This window comes from Clytia hemisphaerica, unplaced genomic scaffold, assembly GCF_902728285.1.
Source record: "Clytia hemisphaerica strain Z4C2 unplaced genomic scaffold, Clytia hemisphaerica genome assembly, whole genome shotgun sequence".
Classification (NCBI taxonomy): domain Eukaryota; kingdom Metazoa; phylum Cnidaria; class Hydrozoa; order Leptothecata; family Clytiidae; genus Clytia; species Clytia hemisphaerica.
This window is the reverse complement of record NW_027103561.1, coordinates 1-18961: the sequence shown is the minus strand read 5'-3', so window position 1 is coordinate 18961 and position 18961 is coordinate 1. Positions and strand designations below refer to the sequence as shown.

At 35.4% G+C, this 18961-nt stretch overlaps 1 protein-coding gene across 1 annotated transcript; it reads left to right on the top strand.

Moving 5' to 3' along the window:
* Positions 1–3714: 3714 nt before the first annotated feature.
* On the top strand, positions 3715–18731 carry LOC136800579 (RRP12-like protein; the record flags this gene model as incomplete). Its single annotated transcript, XM_067057238.1, is given in 25 exon segments — positions 3715–3857; positions 4327–4526; positions 4833–4862; positions 5368–5421; positions 5621–5697; positions 6101–6206; positions 9571–9687; positions 9892–10018; positions 10384–10451; positions 10565–10618; positions 10732–10830; positions 11207–11298; positions 11674–11785; positions 12049–12398; positions 12567–12688; positions 13111–13175; positions 13444–13603; positions 14484–14629; positions 15205–15269; positions 15682–15775; positions 16067–16186; positions 16689–16769; positions 17676–17784; positions 18026–18133; positions 18628–18731. Coding segments are annotated over 25 exon segments (2787 nt in total), but the record flags the coding sequence as incomplete, so codon positions are not given.
* Between the last annotated feature and the right edge of the window lie 230 nt (positions 18732–18961).

Below are 18961 nucleotides of genomic sequence, written 5' to 3'. Positions count from 1 at the left end.
GATATCTACTTCCCCACCAACGGATGATGGGAGTGATGGAGTGATGGTAGGTCATCTGGGTTGCCTCCAGTCTTCTGAAATGCTGAGATGATATCCTCCTCCACTTGTTTGAGCTCATACGTGGGGAAGGTTGACGTGATCTTTGGAAGACAAAGTCCTTTTAATTGTGCATCATAACCGTTGTGTAGTGGGATGTTGACTTTGTAGGATCCAGTACTGTAGGTTTGAACGTTACCAACACCTCCAATTGGGATGTCACCACTATACTCTACCTTGGCTCTCTCACCAAGACGTTTGACAGCATTCTCCGAAATGACCATGTCACTACAGCCAGAATCGAAGAATATGGTAAATAGCTGGCCATCAACAATAACTGTTTGTAGGATGTAGATTGCATCATTGTCGTCGTCATTGTCAGTACTGTCAACATCTGATGGTTGTGTAGTCTTACGTCTTGAGTTGTAGGACTGAGTGTCGATATGAAAAACCAGTTTGATGTCTTTGGAGAATTGTTGAAGTCTCGTTTGTCGTAGGATGATGCATCTTTCTTTGAAGTTCTGAAGGACTTGGTGGCATTCAGGCGTTGAGGCATGGTCTTGGCAGACGAGAACATGCTTCTTGACGTCGAAGTTGTCGTGAGATGAGATGGGTGTGGACAGGTGAACTCGCGTTGACACCGTCCCTCCTGGTGTTTTCCTTTTGATTGTTGAGCGCCTGGAAACAGACACTGTGTGCAGTAACCCTTTTGGCGTAGGGTGTTGAATCGTTGGGATGGCTTCATTTGGACGAATTCTGGACATGAGAAATATTGTAATAACTTTGAGTTATTGGGTCCATTTGTCTGGATGTGTCCTGTTGCACCACAGATGAAACACTTTGTTTGGATGATCGGATTTTTGTAGTCTGTATGGTGTGAACTTCTACCACCTCCTGATGGTCCTTGTTTGCCATTCCCTGGTGTTTGTTTACCAGTATCGCTTGTTGGTTGAGAACAGTGTAACAGTTTGAGTTGTTGGATTGAGAGCTCTGTTTCGAGGAATTTGATAAACTCCTCCCATACATCTGGCTGATTGAGTGTTTTTCCTTCAAGAAAGGAAAACCATTTGGTTTGACGTGCATCATCCATCAACTGATAGATGTCTTCAAGTGTTTTCCCATAAAAGAGAAAATTTTCAATTTGATGTTTTCGAGACAAGTTCATTGCATCACGCATAAAGTTAAGCATGCTACTGATTGTTTCAATTTGCTTCTCAGGATCACGATTACGCCATAGGCGGGTTGCCTTGTTTAATGTAGAAAGTTCTCTTTGATAGAAGAAGTTTCGGATCACCATATGACGACTTTAGTCTACGCCATATTTCATCAATGTCATCAACTCCTTTAACAAGGGTAAGGGCTGGGCCTTCAAGATAGTTGTTCTTAATCAAATCAGGAAGGTGAGCAGTTGGTGTTGATTTAGCATGCAACTTGTCGAAATCAGTTTTAAATGAATAAAAGTCTGAAGATGAGTCATACCCTTTAAACTTGCTTAGTTTAATGTTCAGTTTGGATGATTGAAATTTTTGTTCTTTGGCAATCTCCTGATGTTTGAGTGTTGCTTCAAGGTTTGTAACATACATGGATTTCGAAACAACTAGTGCATCATATGAAGTAGTGACAGTTTTGATCTCATCATTTGGAAAGTTATGTTGACTTAGAAGGATTTTCTCCATCTGTTTCGAAAGATTGTTCATACTCTGTTGATTAGCAGAAATGTTGCGTTCAGCTAGAATAAGTTCGTCATAATTAAATTCAGCTGGTTTCTTGTCGAAGACTGCCTTGAGCGTTTTGATGGTTCCCTTAACCTCCTTCATTAGGAAGTCAGAGACAAGTTTGTTTTGATGAGCATCTTGTATTGGTTTATCGATAGGGCGTACTGATTGGCGACGACTATGGATGCGCTGGATAATTTCTCTTGTGTTAGTAATTGCATCATTAAAAACTTTAAGGAATGTTTTTTCATATACATCCTCATCTGTGATCACCTTTGAAAGTTCACTGTGGATTATCTTCAATCGATTACGCATTTTCATTAGATTCTGAAGCACATCTTCAAGTTCATTAAATGACATAAATTCAATATCGTAATCCATACCGAAGTCAGCAATGTCACTGCAAAGGACGTTATGTTCAACGGAAAGTTGCTTGATATCGTGATCCATTGTTGATTCAGTTTGTTCTTGGAGTGATAAAGTTTGAATGAGTTTTGAAAGGTTGGCGTCAGTTGAGGATGTGTCACTCTGATCACTCTCATAAAGGCTTTCGTACAAATTGAAAGTAGTTTGAAGTGATGACTTCTCAAGGTTGGTTTCACTATCACTTGATGTAGGGCTTGTTGATACAGTTGGTTGATTGGGTGGTAATCGTTGACCACTATTAGCAAATGATTTGTAATTGATTGGTTTGGTTGCAGCTTCACGTTTGCTACGGCGCATGAAGATGGTTGGCTGTTTTGAATCTGTTCTTTCTTTGCAGCTTTGAGTTCTTCATTTGTGAGTTTGACTTGATCGACAGATTTCACGGGGAAGGTATCCTCAGGATCATGCATCCAATCAAACCCGTTGAACCAAGTTGAATTTGATGATACATCAGAAATGGTTGTACCTCTCCTAGTTCCAATGTCTGCGATCATATTTTCGGTCGAGACAAACTTCCATGATGCTAGTTCAGTGAATCGGTGGACTTCAGTAACACGACTGCGGACCCATGGCTTTAGTTGCTTCTCAACACCATTGATCCAGAACAAGGCAATTTGGCTGTCTGTCAGTTTCAAGCTTGATTTGAGGTTTGATCCAAAGGCTCTTCTAACGACTTCCGGAGCACAAAAAAAACCAGCACTTTTCTGGAATGCACAAGGTAACGCGCACGGCAACAAACTCGCCTTAACTGCTGGCTTATCATAATGGACGTTTTGGCATTACCACCCTCAAAGCAGCAGACGCCTTTATCATTCCGCAATTCTTTCCACCATTTTAAATGAGTTAACGATAGATCCAAAAGGCGGAGGTTCATCTAGAAAGGGGGGTGGACGTTAAGTCCTTTAAACCTATCTTTCTAAATTTTTAGTTTTGTAGTCTTGGACTGGGTTAAAATTCTAAAAATGTTCTTGCTTGCTTGGTTCAGTGGAAAAAAATCCCAATGACACCCACAATTTTGAGTGGGGTTCCATCACATTTTGAAAGGGGGTAGAACCTATAGTAGGGGGGTTGCTCTAGACTAGGGGAAAGGAGTGAACCCAACTATGAGTGTTGGCCGTCAAACAAAGAGAATCCAAGGCTTAAACATTGTGCTGTTTGTTTTGGTTTTCAAAACAGCCGGAGCTATCAAAAGGAAACTTGGCAAAGTAACATTTGACACTGAAAAATTGATGTTTCTGGATTTGAAAAAAAAAACATCAACGACCTTTAACTCAATCACCTACTAACGTTTTCCAACCTAAAATTATGTTTTAAATAACCCCTTAGGTAGTCAGTATTAGGCCAGAGTGTACTACATTTGTACTTACCTGAAACATCTTTTGTTGGTTAATCCCAGGGAATGTAGAAAGATCCTTGAAATATGCCAGCAATGCTTAGCATGGTAGGAGAGAAATTACAGTATCAGGAAAAGCCTCTTTTGATCTCAAGCAACTGCTACTTTCTAGTATAGAAACGTTTCATTTACTTCCCCACAGAAAGGACAAGGTTGAACAATGAAAGGAAAAGGCAATTCCAGAAGAACTTTTAAGAAAGGTGACCAATGTGTTCAAAACCCTTCAACTCGCCGTCACCGTGATGATGTTAAAAAAAATGTGATTTCTCAAAGAAAATCTAAAGGAGGTATAGTTTTTGAATAATTTTATTATTTTGATCAGTTTTGATAATTAACATAAAAATTACAGAAAAGCATATAAAAGTACTGTCCTTTGTCAACTAAAATCTGGTTCATCTCTACCATGACTTTTATTATAGTTTTTTGCAGAAAAATATCTTGCATAGTGGAGTGTCTTAACACCAAAATTGTGCATAGATGAAATTCAATTTTAAATCCTAGCACCCAATTATGTCAACCCCATCATCTGGCTGGGCAAAAAAATTATTCTTTCAAAATTATTCAAAATCTGATGGAACCGAAATGTTCTTGTAGAAATTATGAAAGTTTTTTGAAGATCTCATCATGAGCCTTTTCCAGCCATATTGAAAAAGCTAATAATTTAGCAGACTAAATTTAATGCTAGCTTTATATGTGCTAACAAACTCCCTTTAAAGACAGAGTATATATTTCATAGTTCCTTTTATTTATTGCCAGGGTTAACTTTGGCTGCATTACAGAAGCATAATGAAGACATCGAAGAAGATCTTCATATGGAGGATTTGGCCATTAGTGAAACAACAGCAACCACAAAAAAATCAAAAGCTCTCTCAATAAGTGGTTTGACAGACTGCTCAAATATGACATTCAATAGAGTGATGGATAAATGGAAATCTACAGACTCATTAGATCAAGAGGTTTGTTCTAACCAAAAGTGATATTAATGCAACATGCTCTATCCCACCAACACAAGAAAAAAAGTGCATGTCCCATGGTTTCTTTTTTTGTTTCGTGGGACAAAAAGTGAGGGAAATACCCAAAAGAATTTATCCCTGGGACAAGATGATCCCTGAGATTTCACTTTTATTGTTAGAAAGAAAAATGAGGTAGAGACACAAGAAAGTGTTTCAGGTTGGGATGGAGCATGATGCATTGCACCAACGCGAAAAAAAACTTCTCCTGTCCCCAACCCTTTATTAATAGTGTTTTTACTTTTTATTTAGAAATGTGCAGTCTTGGCAGCTGTCACTGAGGTATGGAATGTTATGTGTTTGGTTTTAAAATATTTTTTGGTTTACAACCCTCTGCTGGTTCACCAGGCGATAGAATACACTTTGAATCAAAGTGTGCACCCCCCCCCCCCCCCAGAATAGTGGGGGGGGTTTGCTGATTTGGGTTGAAAACTTTCAGGTGGGATTTGGGGTTTTCCATGTTTTAGGTGGGAGAAACAAGTTAAGGTGGGAGATAATTTCTTTAGGTGGGACTTTGGGTGTTTTGGAAAAAGTTAAAGTAAAATTTCTTATTTTCAGATTTTATGGTATATATTTTACGGTAAAGAAATTTTGTTTTGTTCCTCAAATTAGTATATTTTTTTTGTTTTTAGCTGGGATCTGGGAGTCTGGGCTGAAGTTGGGAATTTTAGGATAAGGTGGGACCTGAATTTTCAGGTGGGACCTGGAACCCCCCTTGCACACTATGCATTGATAATAAAACTGATGACTTTCAATTGAAAATATTTCATTTATTTCAAACATACAGGTTATTCGTAGTAGAGGTGGAAGTGAATCAGAGACTGACTACTTTGCAGCCCTTGTAAGTATGATAGTCATGAAGAAAATGGACCAATTTATCCCACTCAAGATTGACCTCTATTTAGGTGTTGTTTTAACTCAATAATTCTTCTACCTTTAGGTTGTGTTGTTACACCACTAGACTGTGTTTTATCTAATCAGCAATTTGGTTACAGATCTTTATATTGATTCCTTAATTCTACAATTCTGTTTTTTCATAGATGACATTGCTTGAATCAACAACAGAAGAGGGCTCGTGTACTGCAGTCCTTTATTTGCTCAGTTTGGTTATAAAAAAGTAAGTTAAAAATCATTCAAGCTTGTCACTAACACTATTTCCTATCTGCCTGTTAAAAGAAAGTCACATAGTGTGTAGTAGAGTAAAGGCCCTATCTCTCCCTTTCTAAATCTGCCTACCATTCATGACTTACTTCCCCTTACACAAGACTTACCTATCTATGAGAAAACTGCTAGTTTCGGTTTTCTTTGATAATACAGAATGTACAATGTAGGCCTAAATTATATGTTAAAATCTAATTATTCCACATATTTTTAACTTAAAGTTTCTTATTATGAAAGTTGGTCAGAAGAAATGAAAGGGGTAGGGTTGCAAAATGAAGTCTGAAGCTCAGTTGGAATTTACCAAAAACGATGATCGTACAATACCATAACTTTTTCTTTTATGCGTGAATATTCTTTAGAGTTCCAACAACTGTTTTGAGAACAAAGTGTGCTGAAAGTCTAAAATGTTTCACTGTGATCATGGAAGCGCATCATGAAAATGGAAGAGCATCTTTATTGATGGGAGTAAGTAAACAAATATTTTGCATAATGAATGCTTCAACATCCTTTAAGCTTAGCTTTTAGATTTTCATACTACAAAAAAGATACCCTTCATTTTTAACCCTTTCCAGACGCACGGGCCACTGTGGGTGGCCCATAGCTTTGTAAAAGATTTAACAGTTTTCGCACCAAAATACGATAACATGGTTTTGAATGATGATTTTGAGATAAATTTCCCGTAACCTGCAAAAAACCGCTTTTCGATATCTTGTTTACAACTAGAATTATAAATGTTTATAATGTTTGTTGTAAATTTACTCAGGCTAAATCTGTAAGGGAAAAATTGCTCAAAAATTTGGACAAAAATTCACTTTACTCAGGGGGCCATTCAAAAAGTACGTTCGTCCAAATTTCCCTATTTTCAGACCCCCCTCCCCCCTTGTTCGTCAGCGTTCGTTTTGAAGTACCCCCCCCCCCTTTGTACGTTCGTTTTTATCTCAAAATTTTTACCCCCCCCCCGAAATGTTTCAAAAAAAATTACTTTTTCCTTTGAAGATAATTGGAGAATTTAGACAAGGCAAGTTCAAAGAATAGGATTTTAGCCTTTCTTTAATCTTATCGCACCTTAAGTTTTTGCTCTCTAATTATCTAATAATTGCTAAACAATTATAATATACACAATTGTTTAGGAGATTAACAATTATCTTCGGTTATCAATTCAAAGAAAAAAAATTATTAGGAGATAGATAGAAAAAGATTTTTCATAGACTAAGTTAAAAGTCACGCTTGTGACAAGCATCCCCCCCCGCAAAAGCAAACGTACACAGATCGACTTGGGGGGTCTCATAGTTCGCACCCCCCCTTTATAAAGGGGGGGGGTAGCGATGTTCAGAAAATCTCAGAAAGGGGGGGGTAAGAGAATTTTTTCTAGAAAGGGGGAAGTTTTCAGAAAGGGGGGGTTCATCTAGAAAGGGGGGGGTAAGATGTCAGTGGTATGTTTTTTTTGTGTTTTCCCAAATTAGAAGTTTTATTTTTAATTTGCAATGCAACGTCTTCTTTATTAATTGTTTAGTATGTTTGAAACAAATTCAGATTTCCTAATTATTTGCTTATTTACACTGAATGTTCTTGCTTTTTCACCGGTAGAATTATGGTAGGATTTTAAAATTTTGAGGGGGGTAGCATCAAATTTTAAAAGGGGGAAGAACCTAGGGTAGGGGGGGGGTAGCTCTAGGGTAGGGGGGTAGTGACCCCCTTCCGAACTATGGGTCCCCACCCCCCCTACCCCGTTCGTTTCCGTTCGCTTTTTTGCTGACCACCTCCCCCTCGGCGACGAACTTACTTTTTGAATGGCCCCCAGATTCTTGGAAAGCTTTTGACATGAAATTTTTTTTATCCGGTCAGTAATTCAATTTTCTAAATCATATTCAAAGTTCAAGGCCTAAAGCAAATGCCTTTTACTCTATTTCTTTATTCAAAGTCAAAAATTTTGCCTTTCCGAAAAAATATCTGCCGATTTTTTGGTCACGTGACCAGGTGTAAGCCACATTTAAATTTTTTTTTTGGTATTTCAAAACCCATATTACATGTGAAAAAAAAGAGGTATTACTTATCGTGATATCTTTTATCAATCACTTTCTATTGCAATTTTAGTGAAGCCAGTCAAAAATCAAATTTTTGTTCGCGTCATATAGCCGTGAAATCATGCGTCCGGAAAGGGTTAATGCAATATTTTTTATCATTATCTAGTCTGAAAATAAAAAATGATTGATAAGTCAAATAAATCAGATCAAAATAAAAAATTTGAAAAGTTTTATTAGCAGCATTCAAATAATAATAATAATAATAAAGCTTTACAGGTTTGCAGGCCACCGTGAAGACACATGGGCCTCTATAAACCTGCTCGTACTTTTTACAATGATCTTTTTGAAATAAAGTTTTTTTCGCGGGCTTCCCCGGACTTTCCATTTTGTGTTGTCTCCCTTGATTTTAGCATTCATTTTTTCGGCTTCCTTACACCATTCTTTGATTATTTGTCTTTCATTTTTGGTCAAATCCTCTGTCACTCGGTAAGGAAAGCCTTTTTCTTTTGTTATTGCTTGCAACACTGTGTTCTTGTCCTCTTCGTTCGTAAATGTGACTTTGATTGGTCGGTATCTCGCTTTATCTTCTCTTTCTTTCGTAAATTTTCCAATCCGCTGCGTCTCGGTAATCTTTATATTCCTCAGATGGAGCCGCTGACCAATAATTTTGTCATGAATAAATTCTTCGTCCTCGATTTTTGTTTCTTCTTCAGTTTCATCTGTCGATTCATCAATCCCGTGAAAAATTAGGTTGCGTGCTGTCGATCGAATCAGCTGCTCCTCCTGCTTTTCTTTTCGAATCGCATCTCCAATGTTTTTCTCGATGTGTTTGGATGTGATTTTAGCGTAGCTCATTGGTGGTCTTTCCTCTTCTTTCTTTTCGATGATGCTTTCAATCTTCTTTTCAATCGTGGTTATTCTGGTGTCAATATTTTCTTTCATTTCGTTGACCATAACATTGACGTCTTGTGCTTTCAAATGGTTTATTTCTTTGTCCTGCCTTTTCATTATATTCTCACAGGCTTTGATTTCGTTTTTGAATCCTTCAATTTTTGATGTTTCATTTGAATTATACCTTTCCATTACCTGCGGTGCGATTTTGGTACAGTTTTGACACTGGAAACTTCTTGATTTGTATGACAAGCATATCTGGATCTGGTAAAGTGGCAGTTCTGTACAAAGATAATGGACTAAACGGTGGCACTTCCTGCATTGTAGGGTATCTTTTAGTGCGTTTTCTTCATTTATGATGCAGTTTGACGGGCTGCAAAAGTCGTTTATTGATGGTGATTTTTGATTATTTTCTTGGATTTTTTCCGCCATCTTTGTGCATTTTTTCAGACGACAACCGTTCAGTTTTGTATTTGACGTCAACTCATTCAAGCCCTTTAGGCAAAAAAAAAGTAGTCTTGTTTCCGGAAATGCAGGTGACAAAAAAATAAACCCACCACGTCTTTGCTGTAGTATATTATTTACTCTGTTACAAAACTTTTGTGTTTTCTTGAGAAAACGTTTTGCTTTTTGAGCCTAGTTGTCTGAAATATTCAGTTAAAAAAAAAAAATTCTGACAGCACAAAAAAAAATTATTTTTTGCGGCCGGGCGACTTTCAAAAATAAGTTTTTTTTGGCCTTAGAACTATGGTCAAGAATTTAATTACATAAAAATAATCTTCCAAAACAGTTGCTTATTAATAGCTGGTTAGGTTATCAGGTTTGGTAACAGCTAATGAAAATGAAGGTTTTTTGCATTCTGAGCTTTCCATCTTTTTCCATTTTTTCATCTCTGAACTGTTTTTTTTTTTTAGCTGCTTGATTGCCTAGCTACAACATTGAATGCACAAGATCCTGCCATTTGGACTGAACATTCAACACAGAGAAGCTTTCAGATGATGCTTATGTTCATCATTCACTCAAAACCAAAGGTTTGTTGGACCTGCTACCAGAGGTCCTGTTTCTGAGTTGTCTTATAAGTAAGATATGATAGCTTTTCCTTTCTTTAATATGTTTTGTTTTTCGTACATCTATCTTGACAGGGCTCCAATACTAATCAAAATCATATTTCTAGCCAATAAAATAAATAAATAATCTGATGAATGACAAATGAGAGAAATATTTTATTATTTTAGGTTCGAAAAGTTGCTCACAACTCAATACAGTCTATTTTAAAGCTGGGACTATTAAATCATAAGAATCATCCATCTGGTAGTCTTACAGCAAAACACTTAATCCAAATATTTCAACAAAATTCTTCAGGTTTGTGTTTGAAAGTTCTCAGCTGTTCTTGTATATCATATAACAAATAAAACTTGATACATAGTTTAGTTTACATTCCTGGTTTCTTCAAACTCCCCTGTATAATCAATCCCCCTATATTAAAATTTCTCAGAGACCCCCCTTAATAACAGAGGTCCTGACGGGAATGGTATCAAAACATAGCATGCTAAAGAATCAAAAACACAAACCCTAATAATTGAAACTTTTAAACACCCCCCTTTATAGGGTTGTCTGAGAATTTGAAGAACCCCCCCCCCAACATAAGGGGTTGAAACTATGTTATAATGATATTATATTCATGAAAGTCTCATATAAAAGTCAGTTTAAATTTACTTTTGTTTTAGATACTGCCACTATGTGTCACCACAGTTTAAACTTTCTCAAAAATTGCTTACATTATTTTGGAGAAAAGGTAATTAGTTTTGAAGTAAAGAATTTTCCTTTTGAATTACATGAAATTATTGTTTCTCTTTGATTTTTTTCAAGATATGTAGATAAACAATGAATTTTCATCCTTCTTCTTAGCAACTAAAGGAACTTTGTGAAGCCATCCTACAACTGCTATCAACAAACAATCCAGTAAGTGAATTATATTATTGATTTTAACAACAATACAATAAGCTTGGAATCACTATCATGTTACCTAATTATAAAATGCTTCACTGTGTTATAGACATCTATCCTAATTTCAGATTATGAAAACCAATTCGATGCAAACCCTTCACTCCATGTTCAAATCCAATCCTCCAGAAGAAAACCTATCAGCTGACCTTAATTGCAAACTCATTTTGGTAGGGATAACTATTATTTGGGTACCTATTCCTATTTATTTGTAGTAAATCAGCTTTCAATCCTTATTCATAGCCTAATTTTTTTGAGACAGATGTGTTTAAAGGGATAACCAGCTTTATCCCATTTTCTGTTTCATTAAAGAGCAGCTAATGAATTCCGCTAAGAAGTCTTGCTTTACCTTAATTTGAAAGTGTTTAAGTTAAAGAATATTGCCAAAGTGAACGTCAAATGTAACAGAAGAGGGTTCTGGGATTGTTCCCACAAAAAAAGTTTATTGTTTGCTGATAGATAACTTTTAATTCAGACATTTTCAGGTAAAAATATATCTGAAAAAATAATATCTTACTACCCCTTTGATGCCACATTTTACATTAGGCATTATATGACTTTCAACCAAGTTTCAATGATGTCCATGTAGCAGAAGCATGGCTTGCTGTCCAGTTGGAGGCTCACTCAAATCTATCTTTGTAAGTAACTGTTATGCTGGTTTGGACAGTTTATGATCCTTTAAAGGAACAGGTGTGTAGAAATGCACCAAAGTGCCTAAATAGCATTTGACATATCACCTTGACGCAACAAGGGAATGATCTGAAAAAACTTCTTTCTTTAAAGATCGTCTTATATCAAGTAATTAAAAAGAGTACTATTTAGATTTTGTCATACTCAAACACTTTATTTCTACCTGGTCTGACAAAGGACTTTTTTTCGGATACTCTGTATTTAAAAGACAGTGGTTCTATTGACTAGTTGGGCTCTGCTAACTAACCTTGTCCGCCAACCGACCTACCTATTCTATCAATCCATTCAAAATATTGACTCTTCTTATCTTTGCATTTATTTAGATTGGACAACAAGTTATGTTTAAAGCATTTGACAAAATTCTTTGGAACAGCATTGAACTTTTTTCAATCAGATCACATGGATGTAGTCAAAGCTGCTGCAAATTATATGAAGGTATACTTTTTAAAATTTGACTTGTACTCTTGAGTACTCTAAGCTGTCCAATAAATGCCTTCCCTCCTTGATAATTTTTTTTTTGTTTTTTTCTTCCCGTTTATTAATTTTTGAAAATATTTTCAGTTGTCAAAAGAAGGAGTCCCTTCCACTATTTTGCTCAAAATAGCACAGTTTTAGTCTATAATTACTTTTTTTGGGGGTCATTAGGTGGTCACTAAAGGTCAATTCTTTAAGCAAAATGATTATGATTTTCTTTTCAGGAGGCTAGTGAAAAGTGTATGGAAAGTTATATTGACATTCTGGAAGAAGATGTGACTTCAAATAGTTCTTCATTTTTGAAAATCTTAAAAATTATGGAATCTGGATTAACATATAAATTCCAACCTGTTTGGAACATTGTTCTGCAATCTCTGCAATATCTTTATGCAACTTATGGAAGATTATTTCCTAACCAAATGGTATACAGTGTTGCAAATGTCATTCAAATGTATTCTGGACCTGCAGCTCCTTTCTTCAATAATTTAAAGAAAACAATTGGGGCAGCTTTTACATCCATGGGCCCTAAATTGATTTTAAATGATACGCCCTTGGAGTTGATGATAAAAGACAGGTAAAGAAAAATTCAATTGTTATAAATTTTTTCTATTAACTGTGTTCTTACTAAATTATATCTGTTATGAGGCAAAAAGAGTGTCCATATATTTCTTGATATGGTACATAAATGCTATCAGGTTTGCTGTAAATAATCTAAGATATTGATATAATTTTGTTTTTATAGCTCTGATTGCCAATTTCCAAGAGCTTGGCTGCTACCCATCATGAAGGATAGTATCAAACAAACTGAATTGCAATATTTCATTGATGAATTTCTACCTGTAGCTGCACACCTAAAAAGAAGAGGTATATTGCAGTTATACGTAGGGGTGGAAAGCTTTCGCAAGAAGAAACTTTCACAAAATTTCCAAATTTTTGCATTTCGCAAGTATTTACTTTCACGAACAGAACTTTTTGAAAATTATCAGGAGAAGAAATTTTCGCGATTTGTTAACATTGATTTGTTTTGTTTTCAGATTTTCACTAACTATTTGAAAACATAAGGCTAACATAAACCTGACAAAAGTATCAAAATTACTTTTACACCGTTTGAGGAAATGTTCGTGGTTGAGGTTAAATTTTCAGGAAAAGAAAAGAAAGAACTATTGCAAATCAAATTTTCAGAATTTTTCACAAAAGTTAAGATTCTTCGCGGCTAAAAGTTATTTGTAACATAGAATATATGTTTGATTTTTGTATGTAATAATCTTCGAACTGTTTTTCTTAAGGTGAAGAGTGTAGAAAAAACAAGGAAGATCTTGAGGCGAAGGTTTACGAAACATTACTCTCCCAGGTAAGAATAGTTTCGAATCTAGAATTATTATTAGCGATGATGAGGATCAATAGGTAAATCATGACGACGGGCGAATTAATTAAACGGAAAATCGTTCTAGAAGCAAAGTTTTCAGGGTAAAAGTCTGCCTTTCTTTCCGAATAGCCTGTAGAAAAGTTTTCCGTAGCTTGAACGAAAGCTAAAGGAAATTCGTCTTTTGTCGTGATTATACTTGGCCTCAAAATAGAGATTTCGTGTTCTTTGATTCTGTTATTTTTGATAATTCTAGGTTTGGTCCCTCTTGACCGGATTTTGTCACAAGCCAACAGATGTTTCAACTGCTTTCAAGAACATTGCTAAGGTTATGGGTTCAGCACTTACAGACCAGAAAAACCTACGACAACTTGTCATCCAGGCTTTGAGAAACCTTATCAGCACAGCAGAGGAAGGTATAGATGATCGTTTTGTTAATTTTGTTTTGTCAGATTGTATATTTTTATTAGTACAATCGTGGTCAGAATATCTTTGCGTTTCTGGGTATTCTAACATTTTTGCAGAATTTAAAGTTCCGGCACGAATGACATTTTCTGGCTTTCTTTTACAATATCTAATCGGATATTTCGATTTCGGTGGGGTATAATCGCTTCCAGTCTATATTCTCAGCCTATCCGGATCATTCACAAGCTTTTGCAAAATCTCATGTTAAAAGTCAGAGTAGAAACTAGTATTACAGCACCTCTCTGATTAAAACACACAAAGAAACGCAGCCTCTTAAAGACCAACTAACTGTCGACTGACGTCGGTATGTTTTTGAACTTCAAGCGGCTGTATTCCTTTGTGTGTTTTAGTCAGAGAGTTGTTGTAATACATTTCTTTGCTCAGAATTTTATGCTCTTTCAGATGGTACCAATCATTTTGTTTATTTTGACTTTTGAAAATCAGCTATTTTCCTACCCCTCATTTTACCCTTGCAGTTTTGCCTATGACGTCACTATTTTGGTCGGTCCCGGGCCCAATCTGCGTCCTCCCTCTCAAAAATATCTTGTAATATACTGTTCTTTGGAATAGACTAAAAATGGCTAGGTCGTAAAAAAGAATAGATTTCACGGCACCCCAGGCTTGGCCCCCTACTATTTGTGCCAAATATTATGGCCATAGTTGTAGTTTCAATAAAAGATTTCCTCTAAATTACATTAATTGAGGACAAAATTTTGAACCTCAAGAATCGGTTTCTAGAAAAATTCTATTGCAGAAGTTTAAATAATCTAAGAAGAACAGTACTGTCCATCTCGGCAATCTTAAAAAAAAATTTCTTTTTTCCACTTTCAGAAAGTACAAAATTTATTGGACAATTTGCCAAGAATTACCTCCCAATCTTGTTCAACTTGTATACATCAGATGATGAAGATTGCAAAGGGATCTCTCTGCATGTTTTGGAGGGTATCAGGTCCTTCCTTATTGTCGCTGATGAAAAAGTACGTCTTGTTTTCTGATATTTCTTACATAACGACTGCAAAGTCTATCTTTATTTCAATGTTGGTTTATGTTGTGGAAAGTCGTATCAACCCCTCGCCCAACTTTTAATAATCAAAGTTCATCCGTCCCAGACGAATTTCAGTATGTGAAGTTTAAAAAGAGGCAGTTTTGTCTCATGATTTTAGCAGATTTTAATGAAATATTAAGAAACTAGGCTAATTAGGTAAGTCCATTTCCCGTCTAATGAAAAAAAACCTTGCTTAACATCTGAAAATGACAGTCTGGAATGAATGTCCTTGATTCCTTTTCCATAGAGCTAAAGGTGTATTCATCATGCACTGTTCTGTATTAAGCTCTATTCATCTGTAATGGGTGTTTCAAAGCGCATGTCTCAAAATAAGTTTTTTAACTTATTGAGAATTACAGTCAGTTAACCAAAGTTAACTACAATCAACAAACGAGGTCTCTACAGAGGTAAATCAACTTCTAATTTTGTTGATTCTTATTTCCTTTTCATGTATATTTTGTTTTAAGAAAATATTGTAGATTTTCATTCTCGTGTGACGTTTTTTAGCTGGTCCTGATGTTTCTCGATAAATCACTGGAGAAATTGGATTCCGAAAAGTCTAGCTTGAAAAAGTAAGTTATAAAACAATAAGGTCAAGTCAAGTGCAAGCACGCAACTCGGAGTTATGCGCTTTTCGTTTTTTAGAAAGATGACTTTTAATTTGATTTCGCTTCGTTTGTTCGTTCGTTGTTTTTTTAGACTGTGTGAAATTCCTTCATTAAATTTTCCGATTTTTTGCATCAAGACAGAGGGACAGGCTCTGTATTTTTGATACTGAAACTGTCGTAAAAATCAGATATTTGTATTTGGATATTTATATTTCCCTTCTGTCATTTTTCAAGGAAAATGAGTATTTCTGGTGACGGTATTTTTTCTGATTTTTGCATTTTCTTACTATTGTTTCCATTTTCCTTTTTTCTTATAACATTAGCCTCCAGGTAGGTCCAATCAGCATGTAGCTTGACTGATTGAATTTTTTTGTAGACATCAATTGATGGATTTGATTGTCAGTATGGTGAAATATTGTGACGACAATCATTTGAACAAACTCTTCAAACTCATGCTGACACACATTGATGTAAGTAAAAAACTAATTTCCAAAATCTTTAGCTCGTGTTTGCTTAATAATATTTTAGAATTAAGATAAAGGAGGAAGAGTAGTCTACTTTTTACTTCAAGTGTGTTTGTTACTGTTTAAGGATAAATTTTAAAATTGTATTATATGACTGAATGACTATCACCTAATAGACAAATTGTTAAGCACACCATCGTCAAGTTCTGAATTTTAATACTTTACATTTTAATATTCCTTTTTGATTATTTCAGAGTAAAGACAGGAGTATGCAAAAGAAATCTTACAGAATGTTAGAGGAAATGTTGGAAGCAAATTCTGAAAGCTGCAAGAAAGAAACAAATCAGTGTTCGATTTGATGAAATCAAAGCCTTATTAGCTGACTCGTTGTCTTCTGCTAAACCATCGTCAAAAGCTGTAAGCTTCTTTCTTCCCTATTTCGATGTGTTGAAACGTTAACTAAGAAATCATATTTCGAACTGCACGTTTTTTTATAAAAACAAACTATTATAAGAACATAAGGCTTCGATGGCCAAAATGTTAAGAACAAGTTAAGAACATTTTAAGGCTTTGCGAACCTTAAAACACCCGATTTCAAAGTAAAATGGGCAAAAATATTCAAAAATGCGAAAAAAATAAGAACATTTTTCGGCTTCAAACTCAAAAAGTTAAGTTAATCCCAAGGCTTCGAACATTTTGGATGTTCTTATAAAAGAAACGTGTAATGGTGATTGGTGTATTATCAGCACAAAGTAGAAATTCAATACTCAAACATTTTCCACCAGGAAATATGAATGAAAAACATCATCAATAAAGTGATTTTTCAGGATAGGTCATGATGCAGGGTCATGGTAAAATCAAGTTGGAATTAAAAAAAAACTTACCATATAATCAATATTACTTTGCCTACATTCTTTAGCCACGACTTCGTTGTCTATCTTGTCTCGTGAAAAGACTGACAAGAGACCAAAAGGACTTTTTGCAAGCCATCATTCCAGAGGTACGTTTGATATATATATTTTTTGCGTCATGAGATTAAATTTGTTTTTGGACCTACGGTGGGGTGAGGTCCTATAAATAAACGTCACCAGTTTTCACAAAGGTGAGCCATCTCGAATGACGGACAAAAAAAAATTTTCTTTAAATTGGGTTTAAATTGACTTAAAACATTTATTTTTTAGCATGCCCATAGGGTTTAAAGGAGGCTCAGCAGATTTTGCAAAAAAATTTTGGCTCAAAAATCGCATTTTTATCTCTAATAAGAACCAGTAAGAATACATCAATGTCTTCTTAATTTATTTTTAGTTTTTACGATGAAAATGTCTCGGTGGAGAGTATGATTTGAGTTTTCTGTATTATTTTTTTTGGCTGAAAACGAATTTCTTTAAGAATTACTCTTTTTGAGCATGATCAATGTTATAGCAAATTGTTTTTTTATTATTATTTTTTCTAACAGAAGAAAATGTCACGGTAGAGTGCGACGTTTTTCTGAAACCTTTATTAGCTGTGCATTTTCTGATAGTGGTTTTTATAAAGAAAAGGCTTAATAGCTTTTTTATTCTTTTAAACTTTTTCAATAGGTTGATAGTTTCTTCAATAGATATGCTTTCATTTTTTATTTTTGTTTGACCATTATGTCTCTGTGTTTCATTGTTTATGTCACTATTAGTTGATAACAAGGTTAAAAATCGCTGTTTTACGAAGAAATTGTTTTGGTTAAACAGCCATTCCACAAAGTAATACAAAGAAACAACAAAAGTTTTATTTTATCATCAGCAAACCTTTCCGGTTGAAACCATCTCATTGCTAGATGTTAAAATTAAATGTATAGTTATTTCTTTATACTCAGTAACATTATTTTCTTCTGTATTGATCAGAATTAATAACGATTATTTATTTTTAACAGGTCATCTTATGCACCAAAGAGATCGGTGTAAAAGCGAAGACTGCAGCTTTTGAATTGATAGTGGATATCGGAACTGCTCTTGTGTTCCTCAGTGACAAACCGAAGGAAGGTAATTATAAATCATAACCCTGATGAAAGAACTGGCTTTGTTTCAACTTTCATTGAAATTTAAAACTATTTCTTATACTCTTAGGTGGTGGCCTTCTACGCACTGCGGTAATTTCGCAGAATATTTTCTTTTGGGAATATCACGCAAAATGATGACATTGTTAATGTTAATTTTAAATCGGAATTGCTGACTTTCTGATCAGAATTACACTGCCAACATTAAACTGTTCTTTCTGTTTCAGAATGTATTGAAGAATATTTCACCTTGGTGATGGCAGGGCTAGCAGGTTCTCCGCATATGATCAGTGGAACACTTTTGGCTTTCACTAAAATGGTCTTTGAATACCGCTGTAAGTGGAGTCTTTGTAAAGACCAAAGTACAGAAAGTCTTTGGCCATTGTTCTGTTTCATTTTCCGATTAATTTAAGAATAGTTTGTTTACATAGCGAATATAATAAAGGTGGTGTTGGTATTGAGGCGTTACTCTCTTTTTAGAGAGTCTTTGCCCATTGCGGATTAATTTGATATTGCGAACGTAGTCACTTTTTATTCAACCTTCTTGGCGGAAATAAAAAAAGGGTTGCAACTCCAACTGTTAGAATTGACCATCAACAAAAAGTCGACGCTTTATTACATTCCCCTTTTTAAACTACAGTTGACGCTCTCTAATTCGACGTTCTACTATTAGATAGACTCCCTTATTCAATGAAATTTAAAGTCCCCGTCAGCAAGAAACTTTCCTAAACGACGCTCCCTTATTCGATGAAAATCCAATTCCCCCTTGAAGATCAAGTTAGAGAGCATCAACTGTATTTTTTTCAAACTATTATTTCAAACTATTTAGATTGTCTTGCCGAAAAGTTGATAGGTTCGTTATTGGAAGCAGCCATTTTGCTATTGAAACACAAATCAAGCGATGTTGTCAAAGCTAGTTTGATCTTTGTTAGAGTAAGTAGTATTATTATTATGTCGAAGTGGTATGGTGGTCATTGCTCTCGGTTCTCGTTAGACGACCCGAGTTCGATTCCTACCACCGTACTTCGACTCACTTGGCAATTGAGTGTACCTTCGCCCGGGGCAATCAAACGATACCTGTGTGTCGCGTGCACTGGATCAGCAACTTCTGGAGTAGGGTTATGAATTCCTACTTGTTAGAGAGGAACTGCTGCCTCCAAAGG